The 21,827-nt window shown below is 43.5% G+C and overlaps 1 protein-coding gene across 1 annotated transcript in view; it reads left to right on the forward strand.

Annotated features, from left to right (window-relative positions):
• The first annotated feature begins 3,045 nt into the window (after positions 1-3,045).
• Positions 3,046-21,827, forward strand: part of LOC118786529 (pleckstrin homology domain-containing family G member 3) — a 70,463-nt gene continuing 51,681 nt past the window's right edge. The window contains exons 1-2 of the mRNA XM_036541621.1: positions 3,046-3,212; positions 17,903-17,970. Of these exons, the coding sequence (XP_036397514.1) occupies positions 17,922-17,970 (49 nt within the window). The 5' untranslated portion in view covers positions 3,046-3,212; positions 17,903-17,921. The remainder of the gene's footprint in view (positions 3,213-17,902; positions 17,971-21,827) is intronic.

The raw sequence follows: 21,827 nt of genomic DNA on the forward strand, positions 1-21,827 counted from the left end.
AAAGGGTTTTCTAATGATCAATTAGCCTTTTAAAATGATAAACTTGCATTAGCAAACAACGTGCCATTTGAATACAGGACTAATGGTTGCTAATAATGGGCCTCTGTCCGCCTTTGTAGATATTCCATTTAAAATCAGCCGTTTCCAGCTACGATAGTCATTTACAACATTAACAATGTCTACACTGTATTTCTGCTCAATTTGATGTTAATTTAATGGGGAAAAAATTAGCTTTTCTTTCAAAAACAAGGAAATTTCTAAGTGACCCCAAAATTTTGAACATTAGTGTAGGTCATATCTTTTCATGCAGTTTTATTGTTGAACTTTCACCAGTACAAATGTAAGACCAGGTTTGTTTTTGCTTGTAAAATTATAACAGATTAAAAAAGACTTGGGGTTGTAATTATATGATCAAAAATTAAATGGTCTTCATGATCCACAGTTATTTCAGTGGTATCTTCAAAGTCCTTGATTTTATTTCTGTGTGTTTAATTGACTGCACTGTTGCCTTTTGATCCTCCCTCTCTGTGACCACTGCAATACTGCAAATCATTTGGAATCCGGACAGTAGGTAATTCAAAAAAGAACATATGGGATGGAGTTAGTTCTACTCTTCTACCAGCAGGTGGTAGCATTGTTTAGGCATTTTACAGTGGCCATGCAAGCCTTAACTTCATTCAAATCTCATGAAGAGGGAAATCTAAATTGGTAATTGTAGGGAGAAAAGTGACAAAATTGAAATTTTGAAAAACAATGTTGTTTTTGGGTCTGGATTGAATGGGGCATGTGTGGGTTGGAATGGTGCCACAAGCCTGAGATTTCACACAAGTTATGCTTCTGTTTGCTGACTTGTTGGAACTTGTTTTTATCGTGTCTTTCTAAGCCATTAAAAAATAAGGACTGGCATATTCAGCTTTTGAAAAGCATGTATAACCATAGCTGCATATTAGTGTCGCCTGAGTTATAGGGGATTAAAATGTCTCTTGGAAGGTTTTCATCATTTATAAAGGAGAGAGCAGTTAGGAAGTGGGAGCAAAGTATTTTAGGGGTCCCTGTAGTTAATCCTCTTTTCATTGACACTGGAATGTTTCTGGCTAAGAGAATAGACTGACAGTGAAGGAGTAGTTGAAATGTATCTATCCAATATCATGTATCCATAGGACGTTGTACAGGTGGGCTTATACGTGACCACATTAAGGTTGCCTTTGATACGTCATGAAAAGGTTCAACGATTAACTCATTCCTTTAATTGTTGAAACGCTATTTACACACAATGAGTAGCCAAGTGCTAATGATTTCGGGCGTGTGAGGAAATATATTGATTTTACTGGACACCTTAAAATCCTATCAAACCAAGGGAGCACAGTAATGTCAAACTTACAAAACTTGGTTGACAATAGGTTTCACTATAGCTTATTGCACTCTGCGCTGTAACGTCTTTTCACGTTGAAGTCTTCGTGGACGAGGGCATTTATCGTTTTATCAAAGTAAACACTGATGACTATCGTCGTTCTCAGTGTAGCCTCACTTCCACTTGGGCAGTCTGTCAACTTACCCGTTGCAGCTGTGTTTAAAGAGGGGTGTGTCAATGAGATGATCCCCAGACTTGCTTCGGTGTGGCAAGTGTCTCTGCCCAATTTCTTCTTCACCGCGCCTAAGTGGACTGAGCTGTTTTACCTGGGCGTGCTTGATGTGTCTGTGCAGGTTCAGCCTTGCGTAAGTTACTTGTCCCCTTTGTCCCGTCCTTCCATTTAACGGATCACAACGTTTTTTGTATCCTGGAAAATATGTTATGTTTATCTGCCCCACCTGTCAGAACTGAATACCTAATCACTGAATGTCATACAAAGGACGCATTGATTCAACATAGTGATAAGCACACAGTCTCACCAAATGCGTAATGTGGGGAAATGACCATTGCTATGTTATGAATGAACTGAAGAGTTATCTTGAACAAAGGGGCATCATAATAATGAGATCTATTTTAGGACAAGACTTTGTGTTAAAAGATCAAGCGTCAGACAAAATCACGTCAAGATCTATGACAAATAAAGAAAATGGGCGCAATTGAGTGCAAAATTCTAGGCATATTCTCCGTCTTTATAATATGTGGATTGGCTGATATTGTGAGTACACTGCATGGGATATTGGATGATGTGAGTGTCACTGTGTTGAACGGTGCGAACCATGATACCCTCCAAAGCGGCAAATAGGTATACTATGCATCAATTCCAGGTCGGCGAGTATTTCGCAAGCCTGGTATATTTGATTTTTCTTTGGTGTTTACAATTTTCCAGAAGACAAAACTGATCTTTTTCAGATCAGGATTAATCCTGAAATACGCTGTTTCTACTCCACAGAATGCACAATGCTCTGAAATGAAAGTAACTGTGGTTCCAATGGTTTAGAATACAGACGAAAAATCATTTTCGACTTATGATACTGATCGTAGCCTAAACAGTTACATCTGCATGAACGGTATGAAGACAAGTAGCGTTAAGATCATTCTTCAAGCTCTACACTGTCAAATGTTGACGTCAGCACCCAGCAAAGCTATGGTCCTGGCATTCATGTTATTATTAAACATGCGATATACAGTATATTTACACAATAAGGGTCGAAACTAACGAATACGCATTTCCTCCAGAATTGCAACACTGGCCTTTGTTGAAAATTATGAGCAGTACGCGCATTAGCCGGACAAAGCCAACTGTACCTGCCCATCCAGTTTTAAAAAATGCTTCGAAGGTTCTTGAACTCGCCTCACAAAGACTTCCTGCCTGACGTAATGTAAGAGAATCAAACGTTTCCTAAAATATGTCATTGCACTCTGCTAGAATCGGGCAAAAAATACTTTTAATGTTGTGTAAAGCAAGTACGGTTTAGTGGTTAGTCTCATGCAGAATGGGTTATGACTTTCTCAAGTCATTAACAACATTTGAAAAAGTTTGCTCATATTGTGGCGCAGGCGCAAAGGAGGTAGCGTTTTCTGCGAGTGTTGCTTACTTCACAGAGAAGCTATCTGTTAGTACTGGAATGGTGTGCGTAGTGGCGGCTGAGCCTATATTGAACGGAATTAAATGGTAGCTGAAGGAGTCCTTTTCTAGGGAGTTAAGCTTTAAGGGGAGCAAACCTGATGTGCGCGATATCATTGCTACTTTGCTACTCGCCGTTGATTCTTCGGGAATAAGAAGTTTCTACTCAAGAATTTTGTAAGTAACGTAACTGCAGAATAGCTGACAAACTTCAGCTAATTATTTATTGGAGCGTTGTCAAGACAGAGATAGTTAATGTTGTTTCTTTACTCCATGGAGCGCTCATAAATTCACGTAGTCTGACAGGAACGTGATTGATGTGAGCATTGAGGAATTGTTTTTTTAGTTCTAATGAAAGAATCAACTCTGCAACAGTGTCACCTCGATTTCTAGTATTAAAACTAATCAATCTCTGTGTGTGCATGCGTGTGCGCGTATGTGTGTGTCCATCAAGTGTATTGTTTGTTAGTAGTATAGTTACATCGTGATGCAGCGATGTAATCATGTAGTGTTTTCTAACTAATAAAAGTAACTGTTCGGCTGCCATTTACTCCGTGAACATGTGTTGGATTACATTCCATAGATACCGACATAATCAATGTTGTTTAGGTGCGTGCATGTCGGCTAGTGAGTTACTGCGGTTTTCAGGAAGGTTATTTTATTTGAAGCTATGCACCACGTTTTGTTTTGAATGAAAAGTTTGCCGTAAATACACTTTTCTAAGTAAGTCGGATTTGTTGTGATGTGTCATTATAAGTCTCCAACAACATGTTTGTTGTCCCGAATGGTACTATTTCTTACATATATCTTTTAAATCCTAAGCAATTTGTCTATTCTTTGGTTGTGCACATAAAGACGCAGTTATACAAACATAAATAACGATTGCTATAACGTAAATTTAGTTACTGCTTCTCCTAGATCATGGCTGAATGCCTTTACCAGTCCTGTAGGTTTGCTGTTAAGCAGTTTCAATTGACATCAGTGCATTTGAAGGAAAGGTCTTTTCTGTTTCCAATGACTTTATCGATGATATATTGTTATTTCTTCAGTTATGGCTGACGTGAAAGCTATGCAATAGAAAAAGGCCTTCTAAGAGAGTTCTGTTCTGATGTCAGCGCAAACATTCACTATGCAAATTTCTTCTGATGTAAACAATATAGAGCAGCTTTTCAAGGTGTTTATTTTAGAACGTCACTTCCTCTTTACATTACAAGAAATTACAAAATTTAAATCGAAGATTCGCATTATGCTTAATCTGAACACTGTGTTTTGCAACAACACTTACTGCTGACCTTCATCAGACCATTTAAAATCAGCCCCATATCTCGGCCCAGGACCATATTACTGTGGTTAAAAATTAAACCTTTGTTAAATAAAGTGTAGCCCACATGCAAAAGTAAGACTGCAAAGGCATTGAAATAGGCAAATATGTGGTTTAGGAACCTGGCAGGAGATGGGCTTGGTGTGACATTTCAAAAGGTGAGGGGTCTGTATGGGGACAAGAACTCTGTTGTGTAGTAACAATGACCTCTATCTGTAAATTATTATCTATGTCAACATTATTGCCCCTGTAATGCTAACTTGGCTTTGCCCAATAGAATTGGTGGCTAAAGCCAATGCATCCATCGCAATATGCACACAGTTTAGTTCCCACAAGCTCTCTCTAGCAGCCTTTTGTGTAAAAATTAGCTAGCCTTACACTTTTGGATTATATTACATTACATTGTCACTTAGCAGACAGCCTTTTCCATCGTGACTTACAAAGGTTACAATTTTTGCGCATTATTCATTTATACAGCTGGATATTTACTGGGGCAATTACCTTGCCCAGGGGTACAGCAGCAGTGCCGCGGTGGATGTGTGTCACTGTAGATTTAACATAACGGTATGTACTCTGTTTGCTTGCTGCATTATGGCTTTTAGAGTGGTATTTGTTGGAGGAGAGGAGAAGAACCTGCTGGATTTGACTGTCCCATCTTAACTCAGTTCAGTCCTACCTGCAGCAACAGGGAATGCTCTGACATCATCACGGAGCTGGGTGCTGGAACGCATGACAAAGACAAGCTGCCCTGTTACTTGCACCTCCTTTCAATGCATGGAACGCAGCACAAAAGGGAGTAGAGTTCTAACAATGGGAACATTTAACAGGTTTGAAGCTATTAATTCCTTTTTTGGAGAGACCTCTGAAAAGCCCCCTGTCGTGCCCCAGTCATGCCAGGAAGTGAAGCACAGCTATTCGGAAGATTTTTTTCACAGATTGGAAGGAGGGTGGGTCCTTTCCTGTATAGGCTATATTCAACGGTTCGTGTTTGCTCAAAACTAAATGAAGGCCAACAAGGCCTAATAATAGTAAGGCCTGTTTTTGGGGGCTGAATGCTGCACCTTCTCATAGCTTCTCATAACTCTTCTTTAAAAGGCCAACTGTGCCATTGTGTGCTTGCTCAGTGTTAGCTCTTGGGGCTGCCATGTGCTGGCGGTGGATGTTTTCCCTACAGTATAGCAGATTACCCCCAGTAATTGGCTTATTGTTGTATCTCTTGGATAACTGGAGAGATGCATTGCTAATTCAGTACAGGTGTAAGGAACTGTAAAGCAGCTTATCACCTCCAGACTTTACTATTGGACACAGCTGATCCCTGGCAGTGGTTTCTTGACTGATAAGGGTCACCAGGTGAGCAGTTTTGTGCGCACAGAAAGGTTTTGCAATTTGTGTAGGAAAAAATGACCTCTTTTTGTTGAACTTTGCTCATATATGGCAGTGGGCAGGACACAGATTGAAAGGCTCTGTCACAGTGCAGAAAAATATTTGCTTAAATATAGTTAGGGGGTTGTGAAAGGATGCAGAATCAGTGTATCATGGATCACTGATGTCATGTGTTAACACAGCCTTGTCTGAGCTCTGCTTGTATTTACTGTGAACTGTCTGATTGGTTTTTGTGCTGTCAGCCACATGCTTCTGGGCAAGGGCAGGAATGGGCAGAAACACAAAAAGTAAGCAGTTGGGTTCAGAATGGTCAGTCTGTCATAGGTAAGCAATGCCTCAAAGTTAGACCATATGGTGATTCTCTCCAGCCTGTGGAGTTACTGTTACATCTTCATGCTCGGCAGGCTATTATTGGTGAAATAAATAAAATGTTCTCATCTGATCAATTTAGATCCCCTCTGAAAATGAGTCATTGCCAGCAGGGTTGTCACTCTTTCCATTGCCAGTTCATGAGAACCTAGCTGTGCTTGTGCAAAGGCAAAAAAGGGGAGGTCATGGATGTTTCAGACCGTATATAGCTAGTTAGAGGAATTTTCCCACCAACAATTAAGAGAATGGAAAAACGTGTGTGTCTGGCCTGTTGGAAAAAGTCAGAGAGATCAATCTCCAGCAGGGTTGTCCTCACTTGTCTGCCACTTTCCAGACCCCATGCAGGCTTGACCAGTGCATGTAAGGGACAGCACATTCGTGAGGCTGAACAGCATGATTTTGGGAAGTGCTGAACAATAGGTCTCAACTGTCAGAGCTGTGTTGCCATTTTCTTCTGAGCGGTGGACACACCCAGTTCCTCTCTGTGCTGGCACAGGCTGCCTGGTGATAGCCGACACACTGGGGTACTGGAGAGCACTCACTGTGTCATTGATTGCAGATAAGGACTATGCCAGGGAAAGATACTTCTTGCGCCATGTTGCGAGCTCATATGTCTTCTGCTCATGAATGACATCTAAAAGTAAATGGGAATGGAGAGATTCCTGCAAATCATTTCGATGTACTGCAGAAGTGCTTTGTAAGGACAGGCAGGAGAACATTACACATGACTCACTCATCCCTCCCATCTGCAGAAATTAGACTGAGAGAAATCAAATGCTTAGAATTAATGTGCATTTGGACCTGCTGTTCAGAAGAATGGCACTGTACTGATCACATTGAGGAATCATTCTATTCTGCCACTAAGGGAATGTAGTTGGTAGTTTTGCAGTCTCTTATTGCAAGCTCATCAGGTATGCGTGTTTCCTGATTTTCATTTAGTGCAGGAAGTGAAAATCTTAAGGTTATTTCAGTCTTCCGTTCTGAAAATGCTTTAAATATTAGACCAGAACATGATGGCATTCCTATTAATAGATGCCTCTCATTACAGTGAAGCCAGATTCAGTCAGAGCAAATTGTCTTGATTTTATGTGGAGCCCAGCTCTCAGAAGACTGACAGTGCCACAAGCCCGAGGCAGTGTTACAGTGACAGATTTTGAAGTAAACCTAGAAGTTAAACAAAACTTTAAGCTATTATCTGTCCTCTTTTGAGTGCTTTGTTTAGTGTGTTTGACTGGGCGGGAGCTCTGAAGGGGATCTGAGTGCTGCTGTCACTATAGTGGTGATGGAGCTGTAAAATCCTATTGGCAAATACGGTTGTGAAAAAAGAGTCGCACAGAACTTGGGACAGAGTAAAGGCTCACACTTAAAGGGCCAGCCACCAGGGCTGCTTCAGAAACGGTGCCTGCAGCATGACAAGTGAAGACTTTGAGCCACCCCACCGAGCAGCCTGGCAGCCAGCATTTCAATGTTAGGAATTCTCCAGTGTGCAGCGACAGGCATGTGTGCAGGATCATGGTTCGGCATGCAGGCGTTGTGGCTCTGGGAGTCTTCCCACTGCAAGAACAGGGAAAAACAGTTGCAACCAATCAAGCTCAAGTGGGGCAAAAAGACAGTATTGGATGCCACTCCTGCGTGATTGCTGACCTTGTCGTCATGTGTCAGAGCCGTTGGGTTTGGGTGAAGAGCGATTCGGTCTTTTCACTGCAAAGGAAGAATAACCCTGGTCAGTTGTCCTTGTAAGAAGATATACTGTAGAAAGGCAGCATATCTTTTTCTCAGCTGTACTACTTGAATAACCACATAGGCCCATGTCATTTGACCCCTGTAATCTAGTTGTTCATGTTTCCAGAAAATGTGCTGTCAGGAGACACTTCATGCATCACATGTGGGGATTTTTTTCTTTCTTTCCTGCCAGGCTGTTTTTCTTTGTCTTTGTTAGTATACGGTCTGCGATTTTTAAGTTTGGCCAAAAAGCATATGTCACTCTATACTGCATATAAAATGTCTCCCGGTCCTGGCAATGTACATTTCCACAGATTCCATGCACGTCATAGGCACATTAACATGCCTGTGGATTTCTCCTTGTTTCTTATGGGGGAGCATTCATTTCTTCTAAATTGCTGGGCACAGAACTCACAGCACTTGTCTGTTTATCCTCTGGAGGTGGTTGAAACAGGGGCACAGAGCATTGAGTCAATGCCAAGCACACGACTGTCGCCACAGAGAGAAGGCTGTAGCCATCCCAGGCAGGAATGCCACACACAGATCACGTGGGAAGGAATGCCAAATGATTCCACCGTGCATGAGTTCCAAGCTCGCCAGCACTGAAGAAAACACTGTAATTGAATCGTGGTCTCTGAATTTTTGTCACTGAGAGGTTTTCAAAAGGGATGCATTCTTTCAAATGCTGAGTGTCTGAAGGTAGTGATCTGGTATGCGATGGGGACTACCACTTGGGCTCGTCTAACTTGTGCTGCTCTGGGCCAGTTTTAGCCAGTTTTAGCCAGTTTTTCTTCATTTACAGTCTGAGCTGGTCTGGCCTCAGGAAGCTATCAGAGCTGACCTTGCTACTCAGTAATGCTCCACTGCTAATGATGATTATTAATTATTAGCTTGCTTAGTAGGTGGCTTCATGTATTTATAGAGCCCATAATATAAAATTTGTGTGTGCAGCTGGATATTTGCTGGAGGAATTCAGGTTAAGTATGTTCTTAATGCCAGTGGCTCATCTGGTAAGTAAGTAAGTAAGTAAGTAATCTTGCAAACTCCCTACACTCTGTGCCATAGTGTGGCTGCTGATTATGATGATGTAGGTCAGCCATTATTAATGACATATTTTGCTTGACAGACAACAGCATCCTGGATGACCAGCAATACCTACAACTTCATTTTATGCATATACGTATATACTGGTTGGTTTCCTTTTCTGTATCTACCTGATAGTGTTCTGTGAAGGGTCATGTAATTGCTTTCCACATCCCTCAGATAGTCAAGCACCATCACATGTGCAGCTTATGCATAAGTACTCTTGAGGTTGACCTCCAACAGCCTGATTCACCATACTCCAGCAGACCAAACCTTTTCTAGCTGCTCTTAAGTGTTGAAAAGGGAAATTGGCAGACTAAATGACCCAAGGAAAGGTTTTCCAAATTTGGATAGGTCATGAGAAGTGCGATGACCTATATAGATTATTGGTCAAAGTTGCATTTCAAAGGTGTGTGTCTAGTCCTCTGAACACTTTGACTTAAAATAGCCTCTGCTTTCCAAACAGCTTTTCATCTCACAATCAAACAACATGTTGACCTCAAAGAAGGGGGTAATCAAGATAAAAGCTCATGTTAAGCTTGTCAGAGCAGTGTGATGCTTTAGAAGTCATCCCTACCATTTTATATTCACCACCCCCACACACCCTGCCTAAAAATGAGCCTTTTCTGTCCCCATGGGGCTCGTCCTTCAAGGCTGTCTGAAATTCCCAGCACAATTTGGAACCAACATGGAAATGATTATTAACAAATTACACTGTGTTTGGGAGTACGTGCACCACCAAGGCACAGCACTCTTTATCTTCTCCTGGCTCCATGGGTATCCAGAGATAGGCTTATCGCCTGAATCTAAACGGCATACTCTGAAATGTAATTATACAGCGGTGACCTTGATTCAGGGATGGAGAAAAGAAACAAATGATCATATGGTGTTCTGCATCTTTGTTGGGAATCCTTTGTCATTAGTCTGCACAGCCGGTAATAAGGTTGTCATTATTTGGGAGGAGGCAAGACTGAGTTTTGTGTGAGTTGAAAGACCAAAAAGCTGGAGGTGAGACTCTGATGGTTATCTGCCTAAAGAGATGGAGAAGCGTAAGTCATTTCCTGAGCAGTCGTGTCTCTTTTCAATAGGCTAGCAGAACGTATTGTTTATGAAAAATGTTCATTACATTAAGAATAGTGACAGTACATTTAAGTCGCCTGATAATGCAGAATGCAGGGCCTGCATTTGCAGTGGTTTTACCTCTCCTTTTCTGAGGAACTAGACCGTAGACTTCTCTCACTCTGCCCCTGCCCTGTGTTGAACACAGTCGCTCCCCTGCTTGGAAAGAGAAGATGAGAAAAGCCTATGGCCAGTGGGCCAACTTTGTAGTTTTCTATGTGGTTTGTTCTGCCTTCCTAAGTCCGAGCAAATAGTGCTGCCCTGTGAATTGTGTCATGGCTAAACCACTGGAGGAGTGACGTGGGAAAAGGAGCAACCAAACGGCACTGGTGAGAGTGTGTTTGTTAGAGATCTGGGAGGGGGTAAGAAAGAGGTCAGGCAAAATACACAGGACTGGACCACTGAAATAATAAGACTTTGTCTCAGCTCACAGCCTACTAGAGTTCATGTGTGCATATCAGTTTGCCCTCTGATTTTCTTTCCATAATATAAACATAATGACATAGCGCTTAGGAAGGCCTCTGATTGGCTGATGCCATCCCAGAAGACTTGTGTAGTAGTCCCAGCATCCCCAGGGCCTTGTTTGACTGATGTTTTTTGGATGAGGTTTTGTGTTTCCTCTCTGCCAGGAAGACTGTGAGACCAAGGGGTGGTCCATACCCAGCAGGGCTATTTTTAGCTAATTCCCAACACTTCATTGGTAAGCTTCCCACCCGGAATGTCTGCTAATTCGTTAGATTGTTTTCCGGAGTGTGATTTTAAGATATTGCACTGCTCAGAGCCAAGTGGGACTCATCAAACTAAGTCTTCCCTGATGTTTCTGCTACCCTCTCTGCATGTATCTGTGGATTTGCAGTAGGATTCCCGACACGAAAAACCAGAATTGAGTCGTTGCTGATGATACCCCTTTCATGGAGCTTGAAGCTTTTTAAATAGTCTTTTTCCCTAGGAAAATCATTGATCACTCAGCCAGGTTAGAGTAAACAGCAAGGTTAGAGACAGTGTTGTACTGAGTTCATGTATCTTATTAGATCATGGTTTCCATTCATCAATTGGTATTTGGTGGGAGTGCTCACTTCTAAAAGGCCTTGTGGGAGGTTTGCTTATTCAGTGCAAAATGAAGAGTCATCCTCATCCCCATTGTTTATAAATCTTTGTACCATTATTTAGAGATTGAGAGTCATTTTTGACAGTTTGAGTGTATGAGAATGACCGTTGGTAATTTTTCTAAGGATGAATTCCCATGGTACTCTAGTGATGTCACTTCCTTCCTCCCAGTGACTGGTTTCACTGTCTGTGACCCTTAGGGCCTCTCCCAGGAGACAGAGTGTTGTATATGAATCCTCCAGCAGGGCTTTCATAGCTTGTCTCCTGTGCTATTTAGTACAGTAGGCCTATGCAGTTCACCCAACAGTTCTTCCGCTCAGTATGCATGCTTGCAGTCCAGAAAGCCTGGCTGGTGGAAACAGGGGAGATTAGACAACTGCTGTCATAAGCTTAGGGAGAAGTGGAGAGAAAAAAGATGAAGCGCCTAATTGTCACTTGCTTTTTTCAGATTTTTTGCCATCTGTGTCCAATTAAGAGAACAAGCTTCAGCTTGCCATAGTAGGGGTTCAGAACACAGTTAGCTGTGGGAAGACAGGCTCTCCACATGTGTCTGGTTGAGGCTGGGTTAATTTCAAGTACTTTGACACACAGTCTGTCTGATTGTTCAGCAGATCTCTTTCTGTGTGTCAGTGTCTTCTCGCACTCACATCCCATCTTACAATATGTCTGTTTCCTTTCCACAGTTTTTCCAAATTTGAGGGCCTGGCTTTTAGCTTAAGGCCAGTAAGGCCTTGAGAGTTTGCACCACTGTTTTATATTGGCCTTCATTCTAACAGAATTCATCTCTGGCCTGGTGATCTAGTGTTTTCTGGATATTGCCAAATTTTCTGGGAGAAATGAACTTCACTGTGGGAATTTTTTTTATTTCCCACAGGCAAAGGTGTGACCTGCAAGGCTTGCATAATTCAAACCAGAAAGATGGCTCCTTTTCATAACAAAACAAAGAATGATATGGGGTCAAAGGATTCTTGAGATTCTTTGTGGTGGCTGTTAGAGTGAGATACTTCATAAATTTTCCACTAATAGCTGTCCTGAAAATGGAAATGTACTGTAGTCAGAAGAATTCAGCTGCGGTGGGTAGCCTATTTTCTCCTTTTGTGACATCAAATAAGTTTTGCAAAAGAGGCCAGTAACCAGCGCATTACCTGAAAAATTTCACAACTTGAGCAACATTGCAGTTGAGACAAGGTACGTCTGTCATAAACCAGGAAATTTAGCTTCTTTTTTGCTTGGGTTAGGATTCAGTATTGCAGTATATTGTATCATAAGCAACTTCATACAACAGATGATGCTTTTATTATTAAATACACAAAAACATTTTTGGATGTTTCCTAGCTGCAGTTGGAAAAGAAAGTGGAAAGTGGGTGGAAAGGAACCTGTTTGAGATTTTGTGGAAACTTAATCAGACAAGTTTGGTACACCGTGCTTGACTTTTCTGTGCAATACCTTTTCTCTCCACAAAGATCTAGTGGTGCTGTGCTACCTGTTACCACACATATTAAGAAGGAGAAATGACAGAAAAACAAATCAATAGGTATGTATTCATTTGTATTAACTCAGAGCTTAATTTAAATGACAGTTTCTATCAGACTAGACCTCGTGTTCCGAAATCTGATGTGGGCACTGAGACGTATGTGGGTTTGGCTGATTTGGGCACTGAGGCCTGTGTGGGTTCAACTGATTTGGGCACTGAGGCCTGTGTGGGTTCATCTGATTTGGGCACTGAGGCCTGTGTGGGTTCATCTGATTTGGGCACTGCCATTTGTGGGTTCATCTGATTTGGGCCCTGAGGTTTGTGTGGGTTCATCTGATTTGGGCACTGCCATTTGTGGGTTCATCTGATTTGGGCCTTGAGGTTTGTGTGGGTTCATCTGATTTGGGCCCTGAGGCCTGTGTGGGTGCTGCATTGTGTGTTGTGTGTGGGGCATTATGAGACAGAGTCATTGCCCAGCAGGCCAGAGTGTGGCCCTGCAGAATGGGGCCTTTTGTATCTCGACTATGTGTAGTCATGTGACTTGGGGGTGGGAAGCTAGCGCTTGTTTGTTTATTGTGGTTACCCAGACGTATCACTTAACCCCCACCTCATCCCCCTTGAGAGTGACGTACTGTTCTCCATCACTTAATCAAGTTACCCAGCTCACCCCTTTACACTCTTTACAGCACAAAGCAGGGCTCTTCAGTCTGAAAACATTAACATCGCCAACTGTGCTCAGCATTTCCCAGCCACCACTTGTTTACACAGCCTACATTCCCATGCGTTTTAACTGATAAACCCCCCATGGTAGGTTTGGCTAAACGGGTCTGGCTGTCAGCTCAGGGCAATGGCCAGCAAGGGCACTTGGAACAATGCAGTTCTTAATCCTAGAAGAATTCCGGTTCCTCTGATCTCACCAGAGTGGAGTATGTGATTGTCTGAAAGGCTCACCGGGAATCGACCAGCCTTCAAAGTCAGTCATCTGTACTAATTCAGTTCAGAGAGAAAACATCGCCGTACATAGCTACACCCTAATTAACTGCGCTGTGGGAACTTGACATTCTGCTGCGCACCACCATGTCACAATTTGTCCCCATCACTTGCTGAGAATAGCATTGCTGAGAAGCTCTGGTTGAAAGTGAAGAAATGGCTTCTGAACTTTTGAACCCCATTACACTTGGGGGGGAAAAAAAGAGAATTCACTTTCAGAATGCAGTCCATGCTGCTGGAGTGTTTGAACCCAGGCAACTGAAGCACCTGTTGACCTCACTGAAATCATTCCTTTTACGGTGAGGGCGGAGCTTGTCTACTTGTCTGCGTGCTTTTTTACTTAGCATCACGTTTAATTCTGCGTTGGTGTTCTCAAGGTATGTCAGTCATTCGGCTCCATTAGGCGGCGCCCTGAAGGTCCGATCACAGCCTTGGTGGGCTGGTTCGGTCCCAGCTGTGCCACACAGCTGTGAGTCCCGCAGAAGAGCCTTGGCCAAGGACACACAGGCCTCTTCAGCCTCGGCCTGAAAACCGTATGTCCGTGAGCGCCTGGCACGGGCTAGCACCCGGCACTGAGCGGCTCTGTGCTTCGGAATGGGAAGAATTTCCCTCCTCACACCGATAAGATAGTCGTCCGTGCAGCTCAACTCAGAATTGATCTTCTCAGCGCAGGCTGTTGGTTAATGGCTGTATGGTACATGCATCATCTCCCAGTTTTATTTTAATGTGGTGTTTGACAATGGTAAACAGGGTGTAATGTTTCTTCTCAAGGTAAGTGGCTCAATGTTTTTGGTTGTTCAAATAGGCTGTTTGAAACTCATAATGTATTGCTGGAACGCTAGAGGGGTAGCATGCCTCATAATGTACTCACAGTCAGAGTGTTGAGTACACTAATACAGCGATTTATGAATCCAGTAACTTTCATGTCATATGCATTGTATCACTGCTGGCCACTGTGACTGCAATCGTGGTGACATCTGCAGGGGCTTGCAGGTACTGCAGTCTGCGCTTGAACTGAGTATGACAATCAAATGAGGCTAGAGTAATCAACACCTATTCTGGAGCTGGCTTGAACATAAAAAAAATGTAGTTAGTGGTTGGGTGCATGTTCTGATCCTGGATCAGTTGTTTGTTGTGGGAACCACCTAAAACTTTCAGTTGATTATTACAAGAGAGCCAGTTCCTACTTTGAGCTGTGAAAGGCTTGTCATGGTCTGGCTTCAGGTTTTAGTTTGTTGGTGCCTGTGATTGGGTTGTCTTGGGATTGGGAATGTTGCCTAATCCACCATGTTAGTATGGTACAGAAGGGCAGCAGTGTGCTGCAGAGGTAGAGAACTTGACTTATGACTAGTAGGTAGACACTTTGTGAAGTGTATGTATGAAATTGCCCTGTATAAGGGATTCTGCTAAGCAAGAATCTGCTATATACATATGTTCCACTATGGAATGGTACTGCAGTGCCTTACTGGGAGTGAAACCTGCAACATTTTGGTGATTAGTGCACTTGACAGACCACAGTGGTGCTTCCTTTGCATTTAAAAGTACAAAAAGAAACCAAAGATACTTGCCAGTTTGTTTGGTTTGGGTGTGTTCTGCTCAGTTTTGCTGGATCAGGATTTTTGAAGCAGGTCTGACGCTGGGAACTTCAAGGGCAAATCCCAGGATTACTTTAAAACGGTTAAATAAATTGTCCCGCCCTTCTAACATCCTGGTTGCCAACCGTGGGGGAACAGATTGATGGCCTTCGGACTCAATTGAGGATAACTACCGTCCTGCGTGCAGGTTCAGCAAGGGGTCTGCTTGTGTCGAGTCCCCGCCTCTCGCACCATTTCAATGTCCGCGATGAAATGGAGGTGAGAGAGGAAATGAAGAGAGGAAGATGTGCCACTGTCTGTTTGCTCGCACTCTCCTCTCTGAGGTTATCTGAGGTGAAAATTAATGAAAGAATAACAGAGCGTATGAGCTGAGAGAGTGTGGAACAGCATCATATTCCCTCCTTCTCGCAGTCCTCTGGGAGGAAGGATTTGCCAGGCAGGAACAGAACGGTAGGTGATATTCACCATATCAGGAAGCGCTTCTAGGGTGGTTTCCCCTATTATATAAAGGGTGGAAAAAACCTATTGGACAAGGCAGAGGCACTGTAACAAAATGTCTACAAAGGAATATATTGTGAATGTGCCATGAATACCATTTGTGTTGGCATGTTAAGTATATATGCAACACACTTGTGCCTTTAACATCAGAAACAGCTCATTGAGAAATTGCATGGAGATGGAAATGGCATTCCCAATGTATAGCAGTTTGAGAAATTCCTGGTTTTACTAGAACCATGTCATTGAGCATGTTACTGAGTGAAAGTAGTGCCTTGGTGCCTTCTATTCAGTTTGCTAACCTGCATCTGGCTAGACCGGGAATGGCTCAGAAACTGCTTTGCATTGGGGATGCTATTGCCATCACTGTCAGTGCATAATTTCACCCTGAATCTGTGGCCAGTTTAAAACGGTGAGAAAGAGCATGTTGTGTACTGCTGTGTGGCTGAGCTCCATGGCGTCAAAGCAGTGTGGCAGGTTTTGCCCCCTCGAGCAGGCAGAGTCTGTGGGAACATCTGACCAAATGCTGAGGAATGTGCAGGCGGGGCCGAGCGACAAATCTCCCACAATGCTGAGGGAGAAGGGCTGTGTGACAGGAAGTAACGGCTTAAGTCCTGAAGATATCTAGAATGCTGTGTCCAATTCCTCCTGCAGTCTCTGCATGACTGACAAGCCTGTCTGAGTGAACGGCGAAGCGTGTTTGGCGTCATAGACGAGGAGGCACTAACCAACTCACAGCAGGAGCAGCTAGAGATTAAATCACTAGATACCTCAGGCTGAGAGAGGCACTCTTCTGAGGTTATTAAGAGAGATTACTAATTTAGTGCATGTTAAAGCAACACAGTAATGAATGTTTGGTTTGCTACAGCAAAATTCTCTAACTGTAATGCTTTTCAATCTTCATATACATGTTTTGAAGTTTTGTGTTGTGTAAAGGGATGCACAGAAATGATAATATGCAATCAGTTCACTTATTTGGTCTCGTGTGCTTCGCTTTGCCTTCTGGGTGTTGGAAAAGCAACAGTAACGGAATGTGTGTGTGGGTGCGAATGTGCACAACTGTATATGTCTGAGCATGTATGCCTGTATGTCTGTGTTTGTATGTGTCTGTCTGTGGCTGTGTGTGATTATGCAAGCACTTCTGTGTGCGTGTGTGTGTGCCGTGCGCGTGTGTGTGTGCGCGCCACATGCGTGCGTGTGTGTGTGTGTGTAGGCATGCTTGTTTGTGTAATACGGGGATGCAGAACTCCTGGGTGTCTGGGCGCAGCCCCCTCCTGGCCGTTGGTGTGAGCCCTCTGTCTGTGTGGCTCATGCGACGTCTCTCATTAACGCCTCTCCTGCAGACGTCACAACAAACACTGCACTCCTCTCATAGGAACAGTCAGAGTCTGCATCGCTGCCAAACAGCTGCCTCCCCCCTCGTCCCCATGAGGTCAGATGAGACCCTGAAAGTCCCATGCTTTGGAGGATCATTTAGCATCTCATCCTGTTAATTGTTGCGTGCTTCTGTGCTCTGTTATGTGTTGCATATAATAATGTATCTCACGTGCAAGCTGTGCCAATCAATACAGACAAACAATCAGTCACAGTCCTATGACGTGTGATTTATGACCGCGAACTATGAACTGCTATTTGTGTAATACGATATGAATGAAATAAAGAAAGAAAAAAATAAGAAAACTGCAGAAAATGGTTGGTGCAAGCTCTTATGTACATTTCCACACTTTGCCTTCACACTCCCCCAAACACCTGCACACTGAGGGGGATATTTCTACAGCCCTGTCTGTGTGATGATGTATCCCCTATCAGTCAGCCAGACGTGTTTGGTTTGTGTTAAAAATGACCAGCTGTAATAACAAGAGGACTAAACCATGTCATTACCAGGTGACAACTACTAATAAAACACATGGCTTTGAAAACAAGCAGAAAATTAAAATTGCAAAAGTGTCTCTCTGTGACTTTCCCACCACTGGTTACACCAGGAATAAAGTCAGAAAGCGGATATGAACTTCCTCTTTATGTTTTGACTGCCAAATCCCAGCCGCAGTGCACTGTGGGATTGATGAGCAGTCACACCTCAGCTGGAAAAACTGTTGTGTGGTGGAGCTGATGTGCAGCTGTAAATCAGTGTTGTTCTGAGAGTAACCATGATGCAGCTGACCATCCTTGCAGATCTAACCTGTGACCTTCCTCTGTTGCATCTTGGCAGTTCCTGAGGGCCCAGTGCCATGCCAGAAGGATCCCACAGCACGTCATATGAGGTCCCAATGGGTGAAGGTAAGGCACACCCTCATCCCTGATCCCAGCCACAAGGAATGTTTTCTGATAGACCTTGAGTAGGTGTGCTTTCTGATAGACATCAAGCAGGACTGACTATCCTGACGCCAAGGAGCCAATGTGTTTGGTTCTCTCTTTGCCAGACAGCCTTGGGCTTAATGAAGCTGGTATTCAGTGCAGTGCTACACAATAAAAGAGCTACTACAGGAACAGGGTTGCCCACTTCAGATCCAGGTTCATGAGTTCATTAGTCTTGTGCTGCATGGCAAACTTTCAAAAAAGGCAGAATATCCGTGCAAGCCAAACTTTATTGCATTATACTAAATAAAGAGTGCGGAGCATTGAAGAAGTAGAGCACCGAGGCTGCCAAAGCCCAGCGGTCCCTGCCTGCCAGCTCCAGCCTGGCTGAGAGAGGCTTTGTCTGCGGCTGCCTCTCTCCTGGCAGCTCTCTCTGCCCTGCCTCGTTTATACAGCTGAAACCTTTTAATGCACAAACCCAGGCAAGTGCAGGAATGTTTCTGAATCAAGGACAATTAGCATGAATCCGGCAGCCTGTGCATTTGCATGCAGTGGGGAGAAAGGGGACCTGCTCCTGTATGTGGAAATTATTTAATTAGGCGTGATTTTTTTTTTTTTTTAATTCCAAAAGGCAAATGCCACTTTGAATGCAAGGCTCTGATGTGTGCTATGGTGGCGGTGCTCTCGTGCACAGAGCCTCTTTATGTTCCTAAGTCTGCATTGTGCCGCTCCCCCTCTACTAGCTAACGCACTTGGCACTGAGCGAGGCTCTGGCCGAAGAATGCCAGTGTGTCAATGGCTCCCTTTCTCCTCTGCAGGCGTCACACTGCCACCACTGCCAAAAGGGGCCAGTGTCTGGGTTCTGCATGTCACCTTTGGGGGGGTGGGCAGGGACCAAAGCATCTTGCATCCCAGTTCTCTGTGGGCTGAAAACTGTAAAACGGTTCTTTCTCCTCCCTTTTCTTGAGTTGATGCAAAACCCCTGAAGAGTGAGTGTTGTCTGCTCTGAACCCATGGATAAATGTTTGCTCTGTGGACTGGTTTAATCGTAAGGAGAGGTCAGAAGTGTCGCTGGGTGAGCTCCCTGTTTTCTGGAGGTTTATGGACAGACAGCGCTGCAGCTGTGAGCGGGGTGGTTCTGCGGAGGGACCATTGATTGGGGTGAAGAGTGTGGAGGAATGTATGTGTCAAATGGAACTCTCTGCTCTGTGTTAAGGTAAACAAAGCCAACTTAGGCACATTCCAGCTAAGATTCACCTCTTTGGTTAGAAGTAGTTTTATGTGTTAAGAAAAGTCTCCCTTTCACTTCAGGGACACCCATTTCATTTTCCTAATGCACCAAAGGCAAGGCTGTCCTGAGAAGTGTGACTAGATCAGTTTTGAACACAGTGTGTGCAACAATGCTCAATTAAATGTAGCTTGTTCTGTACTGTTCTTTTCTTTGTTTGTGAACAAGTCTTAATGCCAAGAAATATGTAGGTTGTAGGCTACAGTGTGATCCATTGATTAGTCAGCGTGGTTTAGATTAAGGCATAATTTATTTTAGAACACATCAAAGAATATTCTTTGTTGCAAACTTTGTTTTTGCATCAGGTCTCAACAAAAGCCACCTTTGTCCATATGTAACATAATCACAACGCATTTCAGAATGCAAATTGCAACGCAATTTCAGCCATGTTGTCACACTTACTGTCTCTGGCTGCACCAGTTTGTGGTGTGGTAAAGAAGAGTCCACAAGATATATTACGCAAGCAAGTCTAATTTTAACATGAATTACCAGGGTTGTATTTTTCCACTGTTTAGTTCAAGTTCAGTTCTATTTATGAGGCACTTAATAACTGGCAAACCTCAAACTGGGGGGAAGCACGTTTGTTCCTCCCTTACCAGTCAGCACGCTCTGTCAGGTCCCACAGCAGCTGGTGAAGCTTTGAAAGAGCAAAGTTACAGTCAGGAAAGCCCTACAGAAGCATGGTAGATGAGGTGTCCATGCGCAGCAAACCCTAAAGGGGCTGGAGTCTTCTTAACCTCTTTCCCCGCGGTGGGCTGTGGAATGTAGCTTTGTTTGCCCATTGGAAGCTTAGCAAGAGTTCCCCACTCTTCAGACAGGAAGAGGGTGATTCATTCACAGATGGACAGCAGGCCTTCTAGACCATTAGAAATCTGATATATAAAGAAAGGGGTGACCTTGGCAAGTGGGACTGCTCTCTGAATGTACACTTTACGAGGGTGTGGGAATCTCAGAAGGTCTAACTCAAAACTGCCTCTAAGCTTCTCTCTCAGAAATCAGAAGCAGTGCCAGGCATGCAGATATTGTACTCACATTGTACTCATGGTAAAGTAACAGCAGCCTATTCTGGGTTTGCCATTAGTTTCCTCGATTACAGCTGCCCTACCTTTGTTAGACAATTGAAAATGCTCCCATTCACCATTAAGGCCAATTCTCTTTGTCCCTAGTAGAACAGCTAGATATATGACACAGGACACTCCCTCAGAATCTTTTCCACCATGTGAGTCATTTCCTTATGTTGCCCAGAACGAGCGCTTTTTTTTCCTCTATGTCTGGAGTCTGTCATAAGAACCTGGTTGGACCATCCTATATGTAAACGGTGTCATGCTCAATGGTGTCATTTATTGCACCTGTTTTATTGCCTTTTTCCACCATAAAAGTGCATTAATTTCGATCTGAATGACTATATGGCAGCTCACTGTAACAGTCTTTAACAAAGACTTTGTATAGGGGAGGCCCACATACGGTATGATTTTCAGCAGTTGTATAGAACATTTTTGAAAGGATCTTGAAAGTTTTTTTTTAACCTGTAACAGTTAAATGTATCAGAGGTTGTTTTAGATGTCAACTAGAAGACACTTCACATGTTGAGTTTTCACATCAAAAGGTCATTGAGACATTGAAGCCTTGACCCTGGCAGATTACAATGGACAATTGGGACGACAAATCTGCTTTGACAGATACCGACGGTTGGCAAGGAGACTTTACACGGGGCTCATGTTTAATAAGGTGACCTCATCTGCGAACTACGGCCCTTGAAACCTGAAGAACGTGCCACTATTTAATGTGGACCTTTCTCCCACTGCACTGAAGTAGCAGCACCCCCACAGCCAGTGTGTCACCAGGGCGCGACACCACGGTAGCGTGTTAATGGGGGACACACAACTCATGATGCTCTGGCAGCCCTCTGATAAAGTTTACAATCAGGAAGCACCAATCACCTATCCAACAGATGGCCTGTGTTGTCTTTCAGGGATGTGGATTATAAAAGGCTCAGCGCACAGTGATGAGTGACGTGAAAGTGATGTGGGGGGGGGGGGGGGGGGGCAGTGCTGCTGCAAAGTTGCTCTGTAACTGGCCCTCTCTCTTCATTTTCCCGTGCTGAACTTAATTGGCAAAATCAATTCCAATTCTTCCCAAGTGCGGCTTTGCCGACATCAAAGGTTGTTGCCTTAGAAACTGCTCCGGATTTAGGATCGGTGACTCCACCTACAGACGTACAGCTAACAAAGCCTCAACAGGGAAAATTTAGTCATAGAAACGCAAAGTCCTCTTGCAGGTTTGTTCAGGCCACATCAGTGCTGATTGCAGTCCAAAGTCTCTCTTTTGTTTACTTTGATAGTTGAGAGGGAGGCAGCCTACAAGTACTTAAAAGAAGGCATATGTTTTGTTTGACCTCATTTATTTGAAACCTCACAGGATTTGATCAGATGCATAGCATTTTAACAACCAGGCCACAGGCCAAAATGATCTTTACAGTGTTATATTGATTATTTCCATTTTGCTCTCTGACTGCAGTCAAGAGGCCAGTCCATATGGTGGAAATGCTGTA

The sequence above is a fragment of the Megalops cyprinoides genome, chromosome 12, assembly GCF_013368585.1.
Source record: "Megalops cyprinoides isolate fMegCyp1 chromosome 12, fMegCyp1.pri, whole genome shotgun sequence".
Lineage (NCBI taxonomy): Eukaryota > Metazoa > Chordata > Actinopteri > Elopiformes > Megalopidae > Megalops > Megalops cyprinoides.